General features: G+C 39.7%; 1 protein-coding gene across 1 annotated transcript; it reads left to right on the plus strand.

Moving 5' to 3' along the window:
• The first annotated feature begins 8,353 nt into the window (after window positions 1–8,353).
• On the plus strand, window positions 8,354–16,682 carry LOC144707711 (putative GTP-binding protein OBGC2). The gene is made up of 10 exons (XM_078580932.1): window positions 8,354–8,536; window positions 9,862–10,349; window positions 10,445–10,536; window positions 12,067–12,150; window positions 12,480–12,557; window positions 13,195–13,395; window positions 13,474–13,581; window positions 13,827–13,901; window positions 14,666–14,829; window positions 16,214–16,682. Exons 1-10 carry the CDS (start codon window positions 8,406–8,408, stop codon window positions 16,284–16,286), a joined length of 1,494 nt encoding a protein of 497 aa, XP_078437058.1. The 5' UTR covers window positions 8,354–8,405; the 3' UTR covers window positions 16,287–16,682.
• The last annotated feature ends 944 nt before the right edge of the window (window positions 16,683–17,626 follow it).

Consider the following 17,626-nt stretch of genomic DNA (forward strand, 5'->3'; position numbering starts at 1 on the left):
GGCGCTGGGCTGCTCTGGCGTGGGCGGCCTGGCGCTTGGGCTGCCGGCGTGGGGTGGCTCCAACGGGGTGGCCTGGTGCTAGGGGTGGCCAGGCGCTGGGCGGCCTGGTGCTTGGGCATCCCTAGCGGGGCGGCTTGGCGCTTGGGCGGCCCTGGCGTGGGCGGCCTGGCGCTGCCAGGCGCTGGACGGCAGAGCACGAACGTGCACAGAGAAGGAGCAGTGGTCGACAGCTTAGGGCAACGGCGACGGCGGCAGCGGCGACGGTCCGACGGGAAGAGGGCTAGAGCAAGTCCTCCAAGAAGAAAACTCAATTTTTGAAATAAAAACTTGCCAAATGTTCCTTGCAACATTGGCCTATATATATAGGCCTTGGAGGAAAGAGGAAATGCAAGAGATAAAAATAAGAATAAAGATAAAGGTGGGCGACATGATATCATGTCACGTCAAAGGGAAGTTCTTGATATGGGCGTTGACGCCGTGTCATGATGGGTGATGGGGCGTGCGTAGGTGGAGACGTGATTGATGCCAGTGCGTTGCCTTGGTCGGGCAACGACGGTGGTGTGTCTGCAGAAGTTTTGTTGACGTTGTCCCCATCATTATGTGCCAATGATTGGCCTTTTTGTTGACTTCAAAGACAACTATCAATAACAGATTAAAAGCACATACTTTAATTCACTTATGGCACTACTTCTGGAAACTCTGAGTATACACGTTAACCACAGAGTTCAAGTCGTATTTAAATGTGGATCTAAGGATTCTATGCCACACTAGCAATCCTTGATGAGGATTTCATAGGAGAGAGAACCTCTAATCGGCGAGCAGAGGAGGACGAAGTTTGTGAGACCAATGATGGTAAGCTTTCAACCAAATGAGAATATATTTTTAAGCATATATCAGAATGATAAGTGGTCACCATACATGGCTTCGATAGTGAACAAGTGGGGGGCAATGGTTACGTTTGGACTTGGAGATGGAAGTCAGCAAAAAAGCATTGTCCCATTTTTTCTTGTTTCTCCATCATTTTTTGTAGTTAATTGGATGGTCGATCACAATCTAATAAATGAATTAAAAGACAAAACAATGCTAGTTGATGGAGCGCGTCCAGACAATGACAACGAATCATCAGCGGAGCCATCATCGTTGACAACAGCATCACCGCCCGTCCATGTCCAGCCCGACCGGCACGTCAAAGCATCCCTGAAGACACCCAGGTTTAAGTACCCCAGATAGAGCACATGTTTGCATTTTTTGTTATCTGTTTTTGGTTTAATCTCTATTTTGTGTTCATCATGACGATTGCACCCTACACGTCGTGACACATCCGTATCCTCGTATTTCGTATCCATCCGCGTTGTTTTATTTCACTTAGTTTAATCTCTTAATTTCCTTATTTATGTTGTAAATGGGGGGGGTTTCTTATTGGACTCCCCTTGTTGGACTCATTGTAAGGGGTCCATCATGGCCCTACATAAGACCATGATGGGACCACATACAGGTCAGATCTGGTTTTGTTTTTTCGCAGTTACACATTCTAGTTCTCACCAGGAGGAAGAGAAGGAGAGCCAAGAAGAAGGGGAGGAAGGAGGAGAAGGGAAAGAGAGGATAGGGAAGAGGGGATAGAGAAGACAAGCGCCACTCAGAGTTTTCTCACCGTGCTGTCACCTGCCCTCATCCACGCCCGTGAGCGTTGATCTATCAATCGACTCCCTACGTTGCATGTTGTCTCCATCGAAGCCATCTGTGATCAAGCAACGAAAGTCGTCCCTGTCAGTTGCAAGCATGTCTGAACGAAGTCTCCCCGGTGATTACATCCATCGAACAAGCTGCGCGCGCGTTGGACACCCGACGAGCCTTGCACGATACCCCGATGTTGTGCAAGTGCTCCGCAGACGCGGTCACGCACCACGGCGTTGCCAACGCACGATCGTGCCTCCCTCCCGCATCCAGATACGCAATGTCGCCGAGTACTCGGCCTCCATAGCATCCTCGCGCTGCGGTCAATGGAGTAACCAGCACGACCAGAATGTCGTGCCGCTCGCGCGCAGAATCACCGATCCTACTGGACTCTGTCCCCAGGACTCCTAACAGTATGTCAATCTGTCAACGATCTACGCCAATCTGCACATTGCACTAGTCATCCATGCCAACGCCGGATCTCCACACGGCTCAGCCAATCCATCGGCGTTCTGGCCTCTATACAATGCCGCCTCTAGGTCATCACGCCACAGCAGAATTCACTCTAGCTTGAGCACCGTCCCACATCCATTCATGTGATGAGTGTGACTTCTGCGCATCTGCAACGTCGGGTTGTCAAACCCCACCGTCCGCGCCATAGTCGGTGCTGATTGCGCTGGTCATTGGTCCACGATCTTTCTGCCACAAGCTGTGGTTCGCATCCGGCGCCTGACCTTGCTCGTGTCAATCACTCTTGAGATTGCACCCGATAGGCTGGGCGATTGCTTGAGCCGCCTTCAGCTCCTCACGACACTCACGTTCTTTGTCATTGTCTGCGCTCCGGCTACTGCTCCTGCATCGCGACGTGCTGCTTGTCGAGCCAAATCCGTGTTTGCCATCGGCACGCCTCTGCCTACCTACTTGCCCCAGCTTGTGCACCATCGAAGACAACAACAACGGACGTCGCCACCGACGAGATACGTCATTCCCCTGCACGTCTGTTATATTACTTCTTACAGTATACTTTTGACTGTGCTCCACCGCGCTCGGGTTAGATTAGGCGAGAGAAAATTATCAAGAAAACTACAATTTGAGCGTCTTCCAAGGTACGGGTGGAGCCCACCCTTTACGTGCGAGCCCCTATGGAATTATTCTGTTCGGCACTGCAGTCGCTGTCGTTGCTCTGATGCGGGTCAGAAGGTCACCATCATCGTCATTGGTTGCCCACCCCGGAGTTCGGAACTCGGCAAATTTCCACTCGTCGGCCCTGCACGTACACTCCACCTAGGTCATTCGTATCACGTAGTTACATTCACTTAGTGAATTACCCGTCGAACGACGCCTTCGACGGCGTCCGACATCACCAGTCATGTTTCAAACCTTTGATGTTGGTGACATTGTTTCAATTGATCATATCATCAGTTAATAGGCGGCTTTGGTCAGGTCGTCAATGGTTGTGGACATTGGTCAAATCATCGGTTGGGTCATTGACATTAGTGATGCAGTCTAACTTAGTTAGGTCAGTCCCATCAGTCTCGTCAATGATGTTGATCATGCCACCTTGGTAGGTTATATCATCGACTGGTGATGTCATCTATAATCAGTCATGTCTCAGTCAATCAGCGATTTAGATAACATCAAGGGTCTGTTGGGAACTTTGGTCTAGTGATTGTCCAACCGATATCCGTCCTATATCCAATATCGGACAAACAATATCCTATATCCAGAAAAAAAACCAGGACAGAGTCTGATATTGGATATCAGGTATCGGTCGATATCCATCCTTTAGGTCTAGATAGATATCGATGAAGTATATTGGGGGGGTAAGGACGAAACGAGTATCGGATACCTGATACCAGATTTCGATATCCGGATATCAAAACCGGTATTTGGATATCGATATCCGGTATCGACAAATAAAATAAATTTTATCATCACATTTGATGACTAATGTACATCAATGTCGTATGATTTTGATGTGTAGTCCGACTCATTTAATATATATAGTGTAAGATTTTTATTTTCTTCCATATAGGATAACAGGATTTGAAGCTTAATGTAAACTCCGAATCCTGTCATCCCACATGAAAGACATTAGGAATATTGCTCTGTATATATTAAATGAGTCGGATTATACATTAAATGATAAAATAATATTTTAATATATAGTCGCTATATATAGAGCCCCCTATATTTGTCGGATATTTAATGTAACAATACATCATCCAATAAATAGAGATGCAAATTTCTATTTTCTTCCATATGGGATAAAAGGATTCAGAGTTTGATGTTAAACTCTGAATCCTGTTATCCCACATGGAAGAAATTGAAAAGATTCAGCTGTATATATTAAAAGATCCACTTAATCGATCAAAAAGCTCTCCAATTACCCTCTTGCCCATGTTGATCCATTCCAACTTGTGAATAATTATAGGTTAATTATATTTTTAAAATTCTTTACTTGGAAATTGAAATCCGATATCCACGTCCGAGATCCGATATCGTCATCCTCCCCAAAAGACGGAGGCGGATGACGACATCGAGATGGATATCGATATCGGATATCGGTACTATAGCAACCGATATCCAATATCAATATTCGATATCTGGATATAAAAAAAAAATGAATGCCAAAAATTTGATTTTCAGTATCCGGTACAACATCTGTCCCGATATCGTAATCTGATACCTGTATCGGGACGGGAAAAGCCTACATTGGTCACATCGCAAATGGACTGTTGAAGTCAATCATAGAATCTTAGTCAATTATGTTCCTATGCTTGATTTCATTAATGACATTGGTCCCATCATCTCAATTGGCCATGTCATTAGTCGGTGACGCTATTGATGTCGTCTTAGTTGGTTGATAACTTGCAAATTAACATGATTAATTGATGAATTTTACATTATATTTATGTGTTTTAATGACCATATTTGCATGTTATCATATAAAAATGGAGATAAATGACTTACACTTTGATTTTTCTATTATTTCTAATTTTTATCATTTTTTACATGGTATTTAACCTCATTTCATTGAAGTAATATTTATTACAGGACCTTAAATACATGGCTAAAGGTTGGTAAGGGCTTTCCTAATTTTTGTGGAATTTTCCCATATTTTTATATAATTTTCTGACCATTCTATAGCCAAGAAATGAATTTTTCTTATTTAAATAATACATATGCTATTTATTTGGCATTTTTTATAATAATTATATATATATATTAATAAGAAGAGCATTATTAGCTCATTACGGCATCGCAAATCGCGATGCCATAATGAGAAAATTATTAGGTGGAAAAGACAAAAAAATCGGCGTGGTCGGCGAGAAAGGTATGATTTCATATTTTTTAATACCTCGTCAGTTAGTTGCGTGCATTAAATGCATGCGGCAACTGACACGCGTGATTCTTTGCATGTGAATCGGTTAGCCGCGTGCATTTCATGCACGCGCTAATCGACACACGTGCATTTATACATTTATCTTTTTTTTAGTTCCTTAATGCACGCGCTAACCGACACAAGTGATTAAGGAGCATGCGACATCGATTCGCCGCGTGCATTAAATGCACTCAGAAATCGACAACGCGTGCGTCAAATATTGCGGCTCATTTTGTCTTTTCTGCCTATTTTACAGAAAAAAATAAAACAAAGGGCGACGTGGCATTTTTTGGGCCATTCAAATAGAACATTATTCTCTAATGATTGCGCCCTGCGGATGCGGACAAATACGTTTCAGAACGCGATCTGAGAAAGGGGAAAACGAGGAAAATTTCGGCAACCAATCAGAAAGCACCATTTCCAAGCTTCTTGGAGGAGAGATAAATCAATCCAACGGTGGAGATTAAGCACCAGTAAAATGAGATATCTTGAGATCTAACCGTCTGATTGAGCTAAAATTTTGAGGGCATGTTTGTCTTTTCACCCTCTACATTTCCTACTGCTGGATCTTTAAATAGAGGTCTGGAAAAGGGCAAAATTCACTTTTTGAAGCTCTCTCCACGGATTTGGCCAGGAAGGACACAATAGTTGCTTTGGAAGTCAACAGTTCTTGATTCTGCACTCAAACGTGTAAGTTTCTTATTTGTATTTCAAACTTCTTACTGAACGATTCTGAAAACATCAAGGCTTGGGCGAAATGTACATGCCCTTGAAGTGGTTTTAAATAAAATTAACACTGAATTTTGATTCTGATTTAAGATCTGTTTTTAATCTTTAGTTCTACATCAATTTTGAATATTTTTGCATTATTAGATTTTTAATTTAGGGTCAGATTTCATCTTTTCCCCAAATTCTTCACTTTCTCTCTCTAGGTTAATTTGTCTAGTTTCTCTCTCTAGATTTCAATTTTTATTGTTTGGAAATTTAATTTAATATATAAAAAACCAAAAAATAAAATTTGATTCAAAAATTCATCCGTATTGAAATCCAATTTTAAAATCCCTTTCTTGATTATTAAATTACCAATTTTGATTCATAAATACTGTCTTAAAATTTTATAATAATTGGGAAATCAATAATCCGAATTAATCTGATCTTATAATTGAAATAATTCTATCTTGAGCCTTTGGACCAAAATATTTAAAATCAAAATTTAGTTTTAACTTGATTTTGATTAATTAAAAACATTATTAAGTATAATTATGGTTTATTAATTGCAAAATTAATTCATCTTTGAATTAATTCATTAAAATTTGGATAAAAATTCTTACTTGCTGCCTCCCTGTGGTTCGGCCCCTTGCTTGCTTTATATTCTATATTTAGTGATTAAGGGTATTTATAAATTTTATTGTATAAGTATAAACGTCAAATCAACGACATATTTAAACACATTTTTAGGCTTATCATTGGTAACATCATCTGTCAGTGATATTGGTTAAGTCATGGGTCAATAGAGGACTTAGTCACCTTTTCAGTCAGATCAATGACTTTGGTCCGTCATCAGTCAGATTGTTGAAATTTATCACATCATCTTGTCAATGATGTCCTTCATGTTGTGGATCGGTCACATTGGTGGCATAATCTCTGTCGATCACGTCATCAGTAAGTGATGTCAATCAAGTCAATGGTCAGTTGGGGACATTAGTGGAGTCATTAGTTGGGTCGTTGATGTTGGTCATGTCATCAATTGGGTGGAAGAAGTTAGTGGCACATTCTTAATCGATTGCATCTTTGGTCATGCTGCTAGTGATGTCATCTCAGTTCATCACATCATCACTTGGTGACTTTGGTCTTGTTGTTGGTTGAGTTGGTGATGTTGGTCACATTATCAGTCTTTTTGGTGATGTTGATCATGTCATCGGTTGGGTCAGTGACATCAGTGACACATTCAAAGCCAGTTAGCTCTATACGATCGTTTTGATCGATGACATCTTTCACATCTTCTCTGTCAGTCACATTGTTGGTGACGTCGGGGACATGACAGAGGTGGGTTACATCACTGATGTCTCCTTAGTTTTGATCAATCCAGTCTGTGACATCACTCAAATTGTCAAGACGAAATAGACTTATGGTCAGTGTCATCAGTAAAGTGATGGCCCTCATGTTCGTCACATCAAACTGTTGTGACACACATGACCATCACATCGGTCTCACACAGGGGCCAGTGACATTGGTTGTATTTTTGGTTGCGTCAATGAAGTCAATCATGATGTTTCAATTGGTAAGGTCTCAATTGCAATCGGATCGATGATGTCGATGCCTTCATTTAGGTAGGTTTGATCGGTCTAGTTGGAGACACCAGACACGTTAGCCCCATCATACGTCTCAGACAAGTCGATCACATCCCTTCGGTGCCCTCGGATGGATCAGGGAGGTCAATTTAAAAATATCCATTATAAAAATGATTTATATTTGTTTTAATCTTCTCCATTCTGAATTACATTGTATGCTAAAGAGTAGACATACGTGTCGGACAAGTCGATCACATCCCTTCGGTGCCCTCGGATGGATCAGGGAGGTCAATTTAAAAATATCCATTATAAAAATGATTTATATTTGTTTTAATCTTCTCCATTCTGAATTACATTGTATGCTAAAGAGTAGACATACGTGTCGGACAAGTCGATCACATCCCTTCGGTGCCCTCGGATGGATCAGGGAGGTCAATTTAAAAATATCCATTATAAAAATGATTTATATTTATTTTAATCTTCTCCATTCTGAATTGCACTGTATGCTAAAGAGTAGACATACGTGTAGGACAAGTCGATCACATCCCTTCAGTGCCCTCAGATGAGTCAGTGAGGTCAGCTTCAATTTAAAAATATCCCTTATAAAAATCATTTATATTTATTTTAATCTTCTCCATTCTGAATTGTACTGTATGGTAAAGAGTAGACATTATTACATTTTATTCTTATTAATTGGTGATTAATATCTTCAGAGATTTTTTATTAAACTTTTGGATCAGTTTCAATTACTGAAATTGAGTCGATCGAATCTGTAGGTTAAACTAGAGCCAATTCCTTGTTCGATCAAAGCATTCGATCTGATCGGATCGAATAGCTATTTATTTGATCGAACATTCGATCTACTTTCGATCGATCTGATTCGACTCGACCCCCAATCGAATCTCACCGAAGGATGACGGAACGAAAGACCGTCCCGTTCAGGCCTTTCTGATCCGTCATCCGCCGCCCGTTTCCGAGGGTGTATATAAGGATGTGAACTGGTGAAATATCCGTTTAGCAGAGTCGTGGAGTTTGTTGCTGCGAGGTAGCCAGCGATGGCAGCAGCTACAGCTACTATGCCGGTTTGGAAGCCGTCGTCCGCTCTGAGATTGGATGCAGTTTCTAGTGAGTTCGTTGGCGTTCGTTTCTCCAGGGACGATTTCATGTGGCGCCGTCGCTGTAACTGGTTTGTAGTGCCTTTGAGATTCGTTCTTTGTTTTTTTGGATTCAGTTTCGCTGTATTGAAGCTTTTTGAATTGAAAAAAAGATGAAATCACGAGAAAAATGTATGTCAATCGGTCGATTAAGCTATATGCGGCTTTTTTGTGTTCATCGTTCTGTCGAACACGTAAAAAATGGATGTGAATCGGTCGATTTAACTGTATGCGGCTTTTTTGTGTTCATCTTTCTGTCGAACTCGCGAAAAATGTATGTTAATCGGTCGATTAAGCTGTATGCGGCTTTTTCGTGTTCTTTGTTCTGTCGAACACGTGAAAAATGGATGTTAATCGGTCGGATTTAGCTGTATGCGGCTTCTTTTGTGTTCATCGTTCTGTCGAATTCGTGAAAAATGTATGCTAATCGGTCGATTAAGCTGTATGCGGCTTTTTCGTGTTCTTCGTTCTGTCGAACACGTGAAAAATGGATGTTAATCGGTCGGATTTAGCTGTATGCGGCTTCTTTTGTGTTCATCGTTCTGTCGAATTCGTGAAAAATGTATGTTAATCGGTCGATTAAGCTGTATGCGGCTATTTCGTGTTCTTCGTTCTGTCGAACACGTGAAAAATGGATGTTAATCGGTCGGATTTAGCTGTATGCGGCTTCTTTTGTGTTCATCGTTCTGTCGAATTCGTGAAAGATGTATGTTAATCGGTCGATTAAGCTGTATGCGGCTATTTCGTGTTCTTCGTTCTGTCGAACACGTGAAAAATGGATGTTAATCGGTCGGATTTAGCTGTATGCGGCTTCTTTTGTGTTCATCGTTCTGTCGAATTCGTGAAAAATGTATGTTAGTCGGTCGATTAAGCTGTATGCAGCTTTTTTTTGTTCTCCGTTCTGTCGAAGCTGTTTGGATTAGTGTTTTGTTTTTTATTTAACCGGTTTATACGTTTTTTTAAGCGCGTTGACAATTTCGTGATGCAAGGCCTGAAGTTGAGGCGATCGATGTCAATTGTTTGGACAAGGTTTCCGATTGCTGGAATTTATCGATTGTCTGAATTAAATACTAGAGAGCGGAGTAAGAACTTACTATCATTGTACAATAGAAAGAAACTTGATTTTTTGAAAGGAATATTTCGATGATTCTCTATTTTTGAAAGAAATTTCGATGTTTCTCTTATGCAATTGAAAGAACATTTGATTTCAGTAACTGAATATTTCGATGATTATCTTATCTTGGTCTTCTCCTCTGATCAGTGTCGTGTTCATATTTCATGCTTAAATAAGATTCTGCAGTGTATTCCTCTTCTAATTCATCTCTTGATTTGTATTGCCTCTTGCAAATCTATCCAGCTTCAGTGACACCAAACTGAGAAGGAACTTCAGATTTCTCCCATGTCTCGCTGTTAAGAGCAAAGTGGCACCAGTGAAAGACTCAGAACCAACATCTAGTATTCCTGCCTCACTGATAAGAGAACCACACAAGTACTTTGATCAGGTTGTTATAACAGTTCGTGCTGGGGACGGAGGGCACGGGGCTGTTCTCTCAATGCCAAACCAAAGAGCTCCTTCAAAGTCTCAGGGGCAAGCAGATCAAAAAGAGCCACGGAAGAAGAGTTCATATAAGAGGGATTCTGATGGGTCGCTTATTCTCCCTATGGGTGGCCATGGCGGAGACGTGGTTATATTTGCAGATGAGAGTAAAGATTCTCTTCTGGAGTTGCACAGAAAAAGTCGGTATAACGCGAAGCGTGGAGGAAATGTTGATGCAATGGGAACCCTTACTTCTCAGATTCGCGATGGGGCTGCTGCGCCAACACTACGGATTGCGGTACCTGTAGGTTTGTGAATAGCTGCTATTATGCTGTAAAAAACTATTATTTCTAAACCCTAAACCATAAACCTTTAACCCTGAGCTTATATCCTTAAATTGCAGGAACTGTTGTAAAACGCAAGAAGGGGAAGTTTATAGCTGATCTTGCAAAGCCTGGAGATGAAGTTTTGGTAGCGCGAGGTGGACAGGGTGGGGTGAGTCATGCTATTCTCTTGTTTATCTCTTGTCTATCTGTAAATGCCAAGGGAAACTACATCTAGGATTTGCCGCATCCATCCCAACCAACATCCCAAGTCCCTAGACTTGGTTTGTGTCCTTGAACATAAATACACAGACAAGGATGGGACGGTTTGTTCGCCCTGGGACAAAAAAATTGTCCCGAGCAAAAATCAATGAACGATGAAAGTGATGATATCTCTTTGTAAAAAAATCTGTACAAATTAAAGAAAAGTCTTTTATGGTCAGCAAAGCATGCCATTCAGAGATGCACAGACGAATTCTACACAAGTAATAGTTTGATTTGATCAAAGTGGGCTATATATAGGTCATCCAGTCATACTTATGGCTCGCCTGGGAGTGCTTTATTTTTTCAAGATTCTATGATACATATCAAAATTCTGTGATACAAACTGGAGTGTTTATATGTGTAAAAGGAGGGATAGAATGGGTGGAGACTCAGAGATCTGGAATGTTTATATGTGTAAAAGTAGTATCCTTCTATTTCTCTTAGCTAGCTATGTACTGGTTATTACAAGTCAGGCCTGGGCCTATCTAACTTAGGTGGATCTGGGCCCATTCCAGACACAAAATTAAAGGTTTTAAATGTTATGGGCCACTTGTACATTGTGGACATCTAACAAGAAACATCACAACAACAGCTCAAACTAACAGATAGAATGGTGGAGACTCAGAGACCTGGACATAAAGGAGGGGATTTTGGCGGGCAGAGAAGATGACCTAGACAAGTGGAGGGAGATAGGGGGGACTTCAATTTCCATTCAATACATATGAGGTACCCTCCTATGGGAGAGCTTCCCTATTTAAAAGGAAGTAATATTGCATTATGACCAAATTACATTATGATGGGCCGAAATGAGGGAACTAACCCTAGTTATGTCATGGATCTTTCATTATCCTCTTTCATATCATAAGTTTTTCTATTATTTACTTCCCATCGGCTATAGTCTTGTGGATGAGTTGACTACACGCTGAATGTAATGTTGTTTTTTCAAATTTTATGACAAGAAGAAAGATAGCTTTTCATTTCATTTCCTTTTGGACAAAGAATGTGCATATTTTGACCATAATTTGATCAAAGATTTGCACAATTAGTACAGTATTTTGCTTTCTCTCTTTGTAGCTGTCGGCCAATTTGTGTCACACTCCTCCCTTTGCTAAGAACAGTCTTATCCCTGTATGGCAAGTCTCACTGATAGGTTTAAACATCGGGAGAATGTAATAGATAGGAGCAAAATAATTCTTTATCACTTGTTGGAAGAAGACTCAGTAACCTGGTAAATTTTAGAAAACTGAGATCCTTTATCTTGCAAAGCTAAATTATACTATTGTTTTTGCAATCTATTGGTTTTACATGTTTTTCCAAAAAATAAATGGTCCTATTTGTTACTAATCATCAATTGTTTTTTATATTCATCTGTATCCATCTATTATTTGGTAAAAATGTACTTACACATTCCTACCCTGTTCTGACTTTTCTGTTCCAGATTAGCTTGATTGAAATGCCTGCGTACAGGAGAAAACGAGTTATTAATCTGACAACTAACGTGATGAGAGATGACAGTGACAAGGTAAGCATAGTCATTTTATGTATTTTCATTTTACGTCAATTTATGAAAGTGCATCAAAAGTTAAGGAATTTAAATAATTTAGTATCCCTCTTTTGTTTCTCTATTGTCTCTGAATGTGCACTGTTCTTGTAGCAAGATCTTATGCTCTCTTCCTCTCCCTCCCTTTTTTTTGCTTCCTTTCTCTTTCACTATTAATCAAGGTTGTAGAATGAGAATTAATTTGTTGATAGCCATAAATGAGGTGAATCTAAAGCATTGTTTAAACGATAATAATGATACTATACTGTCTACTGATGGCTTCTCAAGATGAGTGCGTCCTACTACTGCAGGTGCTTGTTCTCGGTCAGCCTGGAGAAGAATTTAGCTTGGAGTTGATACTCAGAGTTGTTGCTGATGTTGGCCTCGTGGTTTGTGATTCGCTGCATTGTAACTTTTCGTTCTGTAATGCTTTCTCTGTTCCTTAGTGTCTCTTTTTTTTCCGTCTAATATTAATTAAAAAGAAGAAAATGATTTAGAAAAAAGTAGAAAACGGCAAAAATGCCTTTCCTTTTATAAAAAATTAAAAATAGTAGTGATGATAACCATGAGGGCTGGATTAATTTTTCCACATTAGCAATTTCTTCTGAGGCATATGTTGAAGTATGCGAGCACGGTTTGTCTTCAATGGAAAAAGTTATGTTTCTTAGAATTCACTCCTGATGTTTCCCAGTCTCTTTAATAGTTATTTACTTTGTTTTCCCTGGAATTTTCTTTGTTGTATTTATACGGTCATGTGATCGATTAATTTATAGAGGGGTTGCTTAGGGACGTTCAGTAAAAAGCTAACCCGTAAGGGACCAGTCTATTACTTCTGTATGCAGTATCAAATTCGATCACTTTATTCAATAAAAAGTTTTTCATTGGGGGTGAAACCTTGGTAGTTCAAACTATTGTGTATAATAAAGTTAGTATGTGCTATCAAAGTGAATTTCTATCCTACTACAATCAAATTATTATCTTTTTTACCTCTGTGAAAACTCAACCCTAGTAACATTTTCTTTCTAGGGCTTGCCAAATGCTGGAAAATCTACCCTTCTTGCAGCAGTCACTCTTGCAAAGCCTGATATCGCTGATTATCCTTTTACAACCTTGATGCCCAATCTGGGGCGCCTGGATGGGGATCCTAGCTTAGGGCCTTTGGAATATTCTTCTCAAGCCACGTTGGCAGATCTGCCCGGGCTTATCAAAGATGCTCATCTAGGAAAGGTACTGTTGATGGATAATACCCTAAAGATGTTTCATGTTTTGTTATGTTTGGATAAAGTATACTCATAAAACCTACAGGGTCTGGGCCGAAATTTCTTGAGGCATTTAAGAAGAACCCGGTTGTTGGTTCATGTTGTCGATGCTGCTGCTGAAGATCCTCTTAATGATTACAGAACAGTGAAAGAGGTAGCTTGCATTTTTTATTTAGTTCAATTTATATATCTAATCTGATAATAATTAGAATCCATAATAATGTTGTGAAGCATTATCAGTAACATGCAACGACAAGGCTTTGTAGAGGTGTGAATCTAGTGTTAACTTCTGTGTGGAATTTATGGCATCATATTTTTTCAATATACCCCTAAATTGTGTGATAGTTGAGAAAATTAAAATAACTCTGCTGATGATTTGTTTATTTACATTTGCTCCAGGAGTTGCGGATGTACAATCCAAGCTATCTTGAGCGACCTTATATCGTCGTGTTGAATAAAATTGATCTTCCAAAGGTGAGTAAGTAGGGCTACTTCCTATAATTCGAAACCTTTTACTATTACTGTTAGAAGTTTAAATCCTGGTACAGTCATAATTTTTGAAACTAACTGATTCTTTTCTAGATCATCAACCTTTATGTTCCTCAATTCTTTATTTCAAAACACCTGGCAAACAGAAACGTTAAGCTGGTAATGTTTGAGAGAAACTCTGTCATCCACACTATATGCATCATAATTGTTAGTGTGAATGCCCCCGGTTAGAGAGCTGCAAACGATTTTGTCCTTCTCGTGGACGAATAACAAGGACGAAGATTACTTATCACATGGCAGAGATAAAATGTAGACTCTGAGGAGATGTTGATCACACATTGTCATCACCATTATCATTCCAGACAAAAAGGATTGACAACTTTCTGATCTAAAACCATTCAAGAGAGATAATGATAAGAGATGAAGATAACCTCGGTTAGATCGTAGCTCTTATAAGAACAGAAATGAAAGACTCAGCCAAATAGATATAACCTAAACTGTATGGAGAGTAGATTACATATTTCATACAAAAAATTTACGAAGAAAAATTACCAAAATATCGTTCTCAGGGGTCAGAGTTTGTATCAGACATCCAGAGAAAAGTATTTCTTCTGTTTTCCACAGGCGCATCTCCCAAAAATGATAAGAATGTCAAAATTCAGTTTTCTACCCAAAAGTAATCCCGAGTCTGTGAGACTTCCAATTTTTTTTTCTGATCCATCTCATATAAACTGATAAATATTTTGCAGGCTCAAGAGAGGTGGGCATCCATAGCACAGGAAATATCTGCCATCGGAAAAAATAACGAACTGTCTGATACTCCATCGGAAGAGGGTGATGAATTTCTATCTGAGAGGGAAAAACAACTGGAAGACTATCCCCGGCCACTCGCCGTTGTCAGTGCCAGCTTTTTGTACGTGTTTCTTAACCTTTGCCAGTTGATTATCTTTTACTGGAGTTCTCGCCTCAATGAAGGTTGAGTGGGGTAGTGATAGGATCCTAGGGGTAATTTCGGCATGTTAGCCCACAGGGGCATTTTAGTCATTTGCTATTATGTACTTCCCTTTAAATAGGGATGCCCTCCCTTTAGGAGGGCAGCGAAGAAGATAGAAGAAAGAAGTTCTTGTCTCCCCTCTCCTCTTCTAGGTCTGGCCTTCCCCTCTCCCTCTACGATCCCGTTCTTGAGATCGACTCTACCTCACCGCGTCTTCAGGCAGCTCGTCCTCGGCCGATCCCTACCGCCTCTGCTCGGCCTCCTCTCCGATCCTTCCCGCTTCACCTCTCTAACCCGGGAATCTCTACCTTATCTCGTCCTCTACTGTCCCTCCGATACAAGTCTAGATCCAGGTTCGTATCAGGTAGTAAAGGCTTTTGTTGGAGAAATTTGGGCCTCAATGAAGGTTTTATCATCACACCCCATGCAATGATAAAAAAGATTTTGTCTTCATTTTTCCACTGACTTAATATTAAATTACCGATTGACTCTTATGAAACACTGTGATTAATGGAAAGAGAAAAAAGAAGAGAGAAGAATTTGGGGCAAGAAGGAATAATTTTTATTGCTGAACTGGGCCCCCTTTTATAGAAGAAAAACTTCACTTGTTAGACAGGGAATATTCCTAAGGAATATTCCTAAGGAATATTCCCTATTTCCAACGGTCATATATTTTGAATATATGACTGTTTGAAACAGAGAGGTCCAGTTGCTTTTAAAGCAGCTGGACTCTCCAACGGCTGGGTTTCAGCCGTTGGAGAGTTGGGCCTGACTGTGGTCAGGCCCAACATATATTAGGCCCTACTGGGCCTAATATATGGGCCCTACTGGGCCTAATATATGGGCCCTACTGGGCCTACACTAATGGGCCCTTAGTGGGAAGTTAGGCGGCCCATGTTCGGCCTGAAGTAGTTATTTTTATTAATATCTCCTAGGGTTAGGCTATTACAGAGTACAAGGCCTCGGGCCCATTAGTTAGCTTAAACCCTACTAAGTATCCTCCATGACCTAACAAACACGGCTAGCATTCTCTTCATGAATGTGCCTGACTGTTATTATTGATTCTACATTTTGTCCTCTATTTTGGGTAGTTTATCCTCACGCCTAAATATTCCCTTTGGTCAAAGAAAAAAAGTAAAACAAAAACTGAGTTTTTTTGACAATGTAGACTATGGATAAAGAAGGCATAAAATTCCTCATGATTAGGAACTGAAAGACGAGATTAAATCCAAATAATTTGCTAATTTTCTTTCTTTGTTGGCCAACTCACTCGTGTATTTTCTCCTCTCATCCTATCTTATAGGATGCGCATTGGCATTGAGGAGATGCTGAAGGAGATAAGATCCGCTCTGGTTAAGGAATCTGAGTCTGCTTGAATGGTTGATACATCCATCGTTATATAGAAATTAAATGACTGGGCTTGGGAAATGAGAAGAAGTGTTCTAAGTTTTTGACCTTTGCGTTGATCTGTTATATTACTTCGGAAAAGAAGATAGAGCACCGCAGAAGAAGGGAGTTCTTCAATAAAGATGAGCAAATAATGTATGTTGGCCCAATCGTTATTGATGTTCCATCGCCTTCAGGTCAGTCAAGGTACTTCAACTACTTATTTTTTGAAGAAATTAAGCTATATCTATCTTTTCAAGTTCATTCTCACTTTCACGTTGTTTATTCTTGATTTTCTGCATTCATGGAAAAACCACTGGTTTATGATGTGATTTTAATGTGCATTCAGATTTTCATTTTGTATAAACGGTCAATTTGTTCGAAAATATCAACCTTCTTTAACTCTGATTTGAATAATAGTTGTTCACCAACATTTTGAAAGATAGATATTATTTTTTGCCTCTAATAATTGTTCAAATGTTTGTGCCTCTAAAATTTGAGTAGTGAACCTATTGGATTGGGGAAGGTCTTTGATCAAATCTGCAACGAGCTATTATTTTTGCTGACAAACAAAGTTCTCTGGAGGAAATATAATAACATATCAGGCACATGATTTTCTTTTGAAAAAAAAATATGGGGAACATGAGATTTTTCATATCTCCATAATTGTGTTCAAATTTGTTTTTGATTGCTGAACAAATGGTGGAACCCTGGTTCTTATGAATTAGTTAAAATGACCAAATTATGTAATTTTTGTTGTGTAGAAAAACTAGGGAGAGATTACTTGCTCTAACAAATAGTTTACTGAGTTGATATGTATGAATCCTGGGATGGTTATATTTCGAATTGCTGTGTATGCGGACCTTAGACTTGAAATACAAAAGACATCTAATGGATAGAAACTTGTATTTTGACTAGGAGGTATACCACATGGCTTTTAAAAACTTAGCTTATATGTGAAAAAAGTCCATAAGGATGAATGAGTGGTGTCAAAATAAAAAGAGGCAAATTTGAAGAATGTGATGCAACACATTCATTGGACGATGTATGAGAAAGGTTAGCGAGAGTTTATCTCGCCATCCGATGATATTTGTAGTTGATATCACATTCAGATATAGTAGTGTCGTGGAGATGAATAGTTTTATAAATATAATGATTGATGCAAAAGGGTTCCATAAAAGAGTTGTTGGGTTTACATTGTTGATTTGGATGAAACTCAAGGGTTTCATATATCAGAAAACTGCGAATAGATTTGTAACAAGATTTAAACCCTCTTGATCAAATTACATGGGCATAGATCAGATCTGTGATTTCTCAATTTGTGGGGTGA

Source organism: Wolffia australiana, chromosome 9 (genome assembly GCF_029677425.1).
Source record: "Wolffia australiana isolate 7733 chromosome 9, ASM2967742v1".
Lineage (NCBI taxonomy): Eukaryota > Viridiplantae > Streptophyta > Magnoliopsida > Alismatales > Araceae > Wolffia > Wolffia australiana.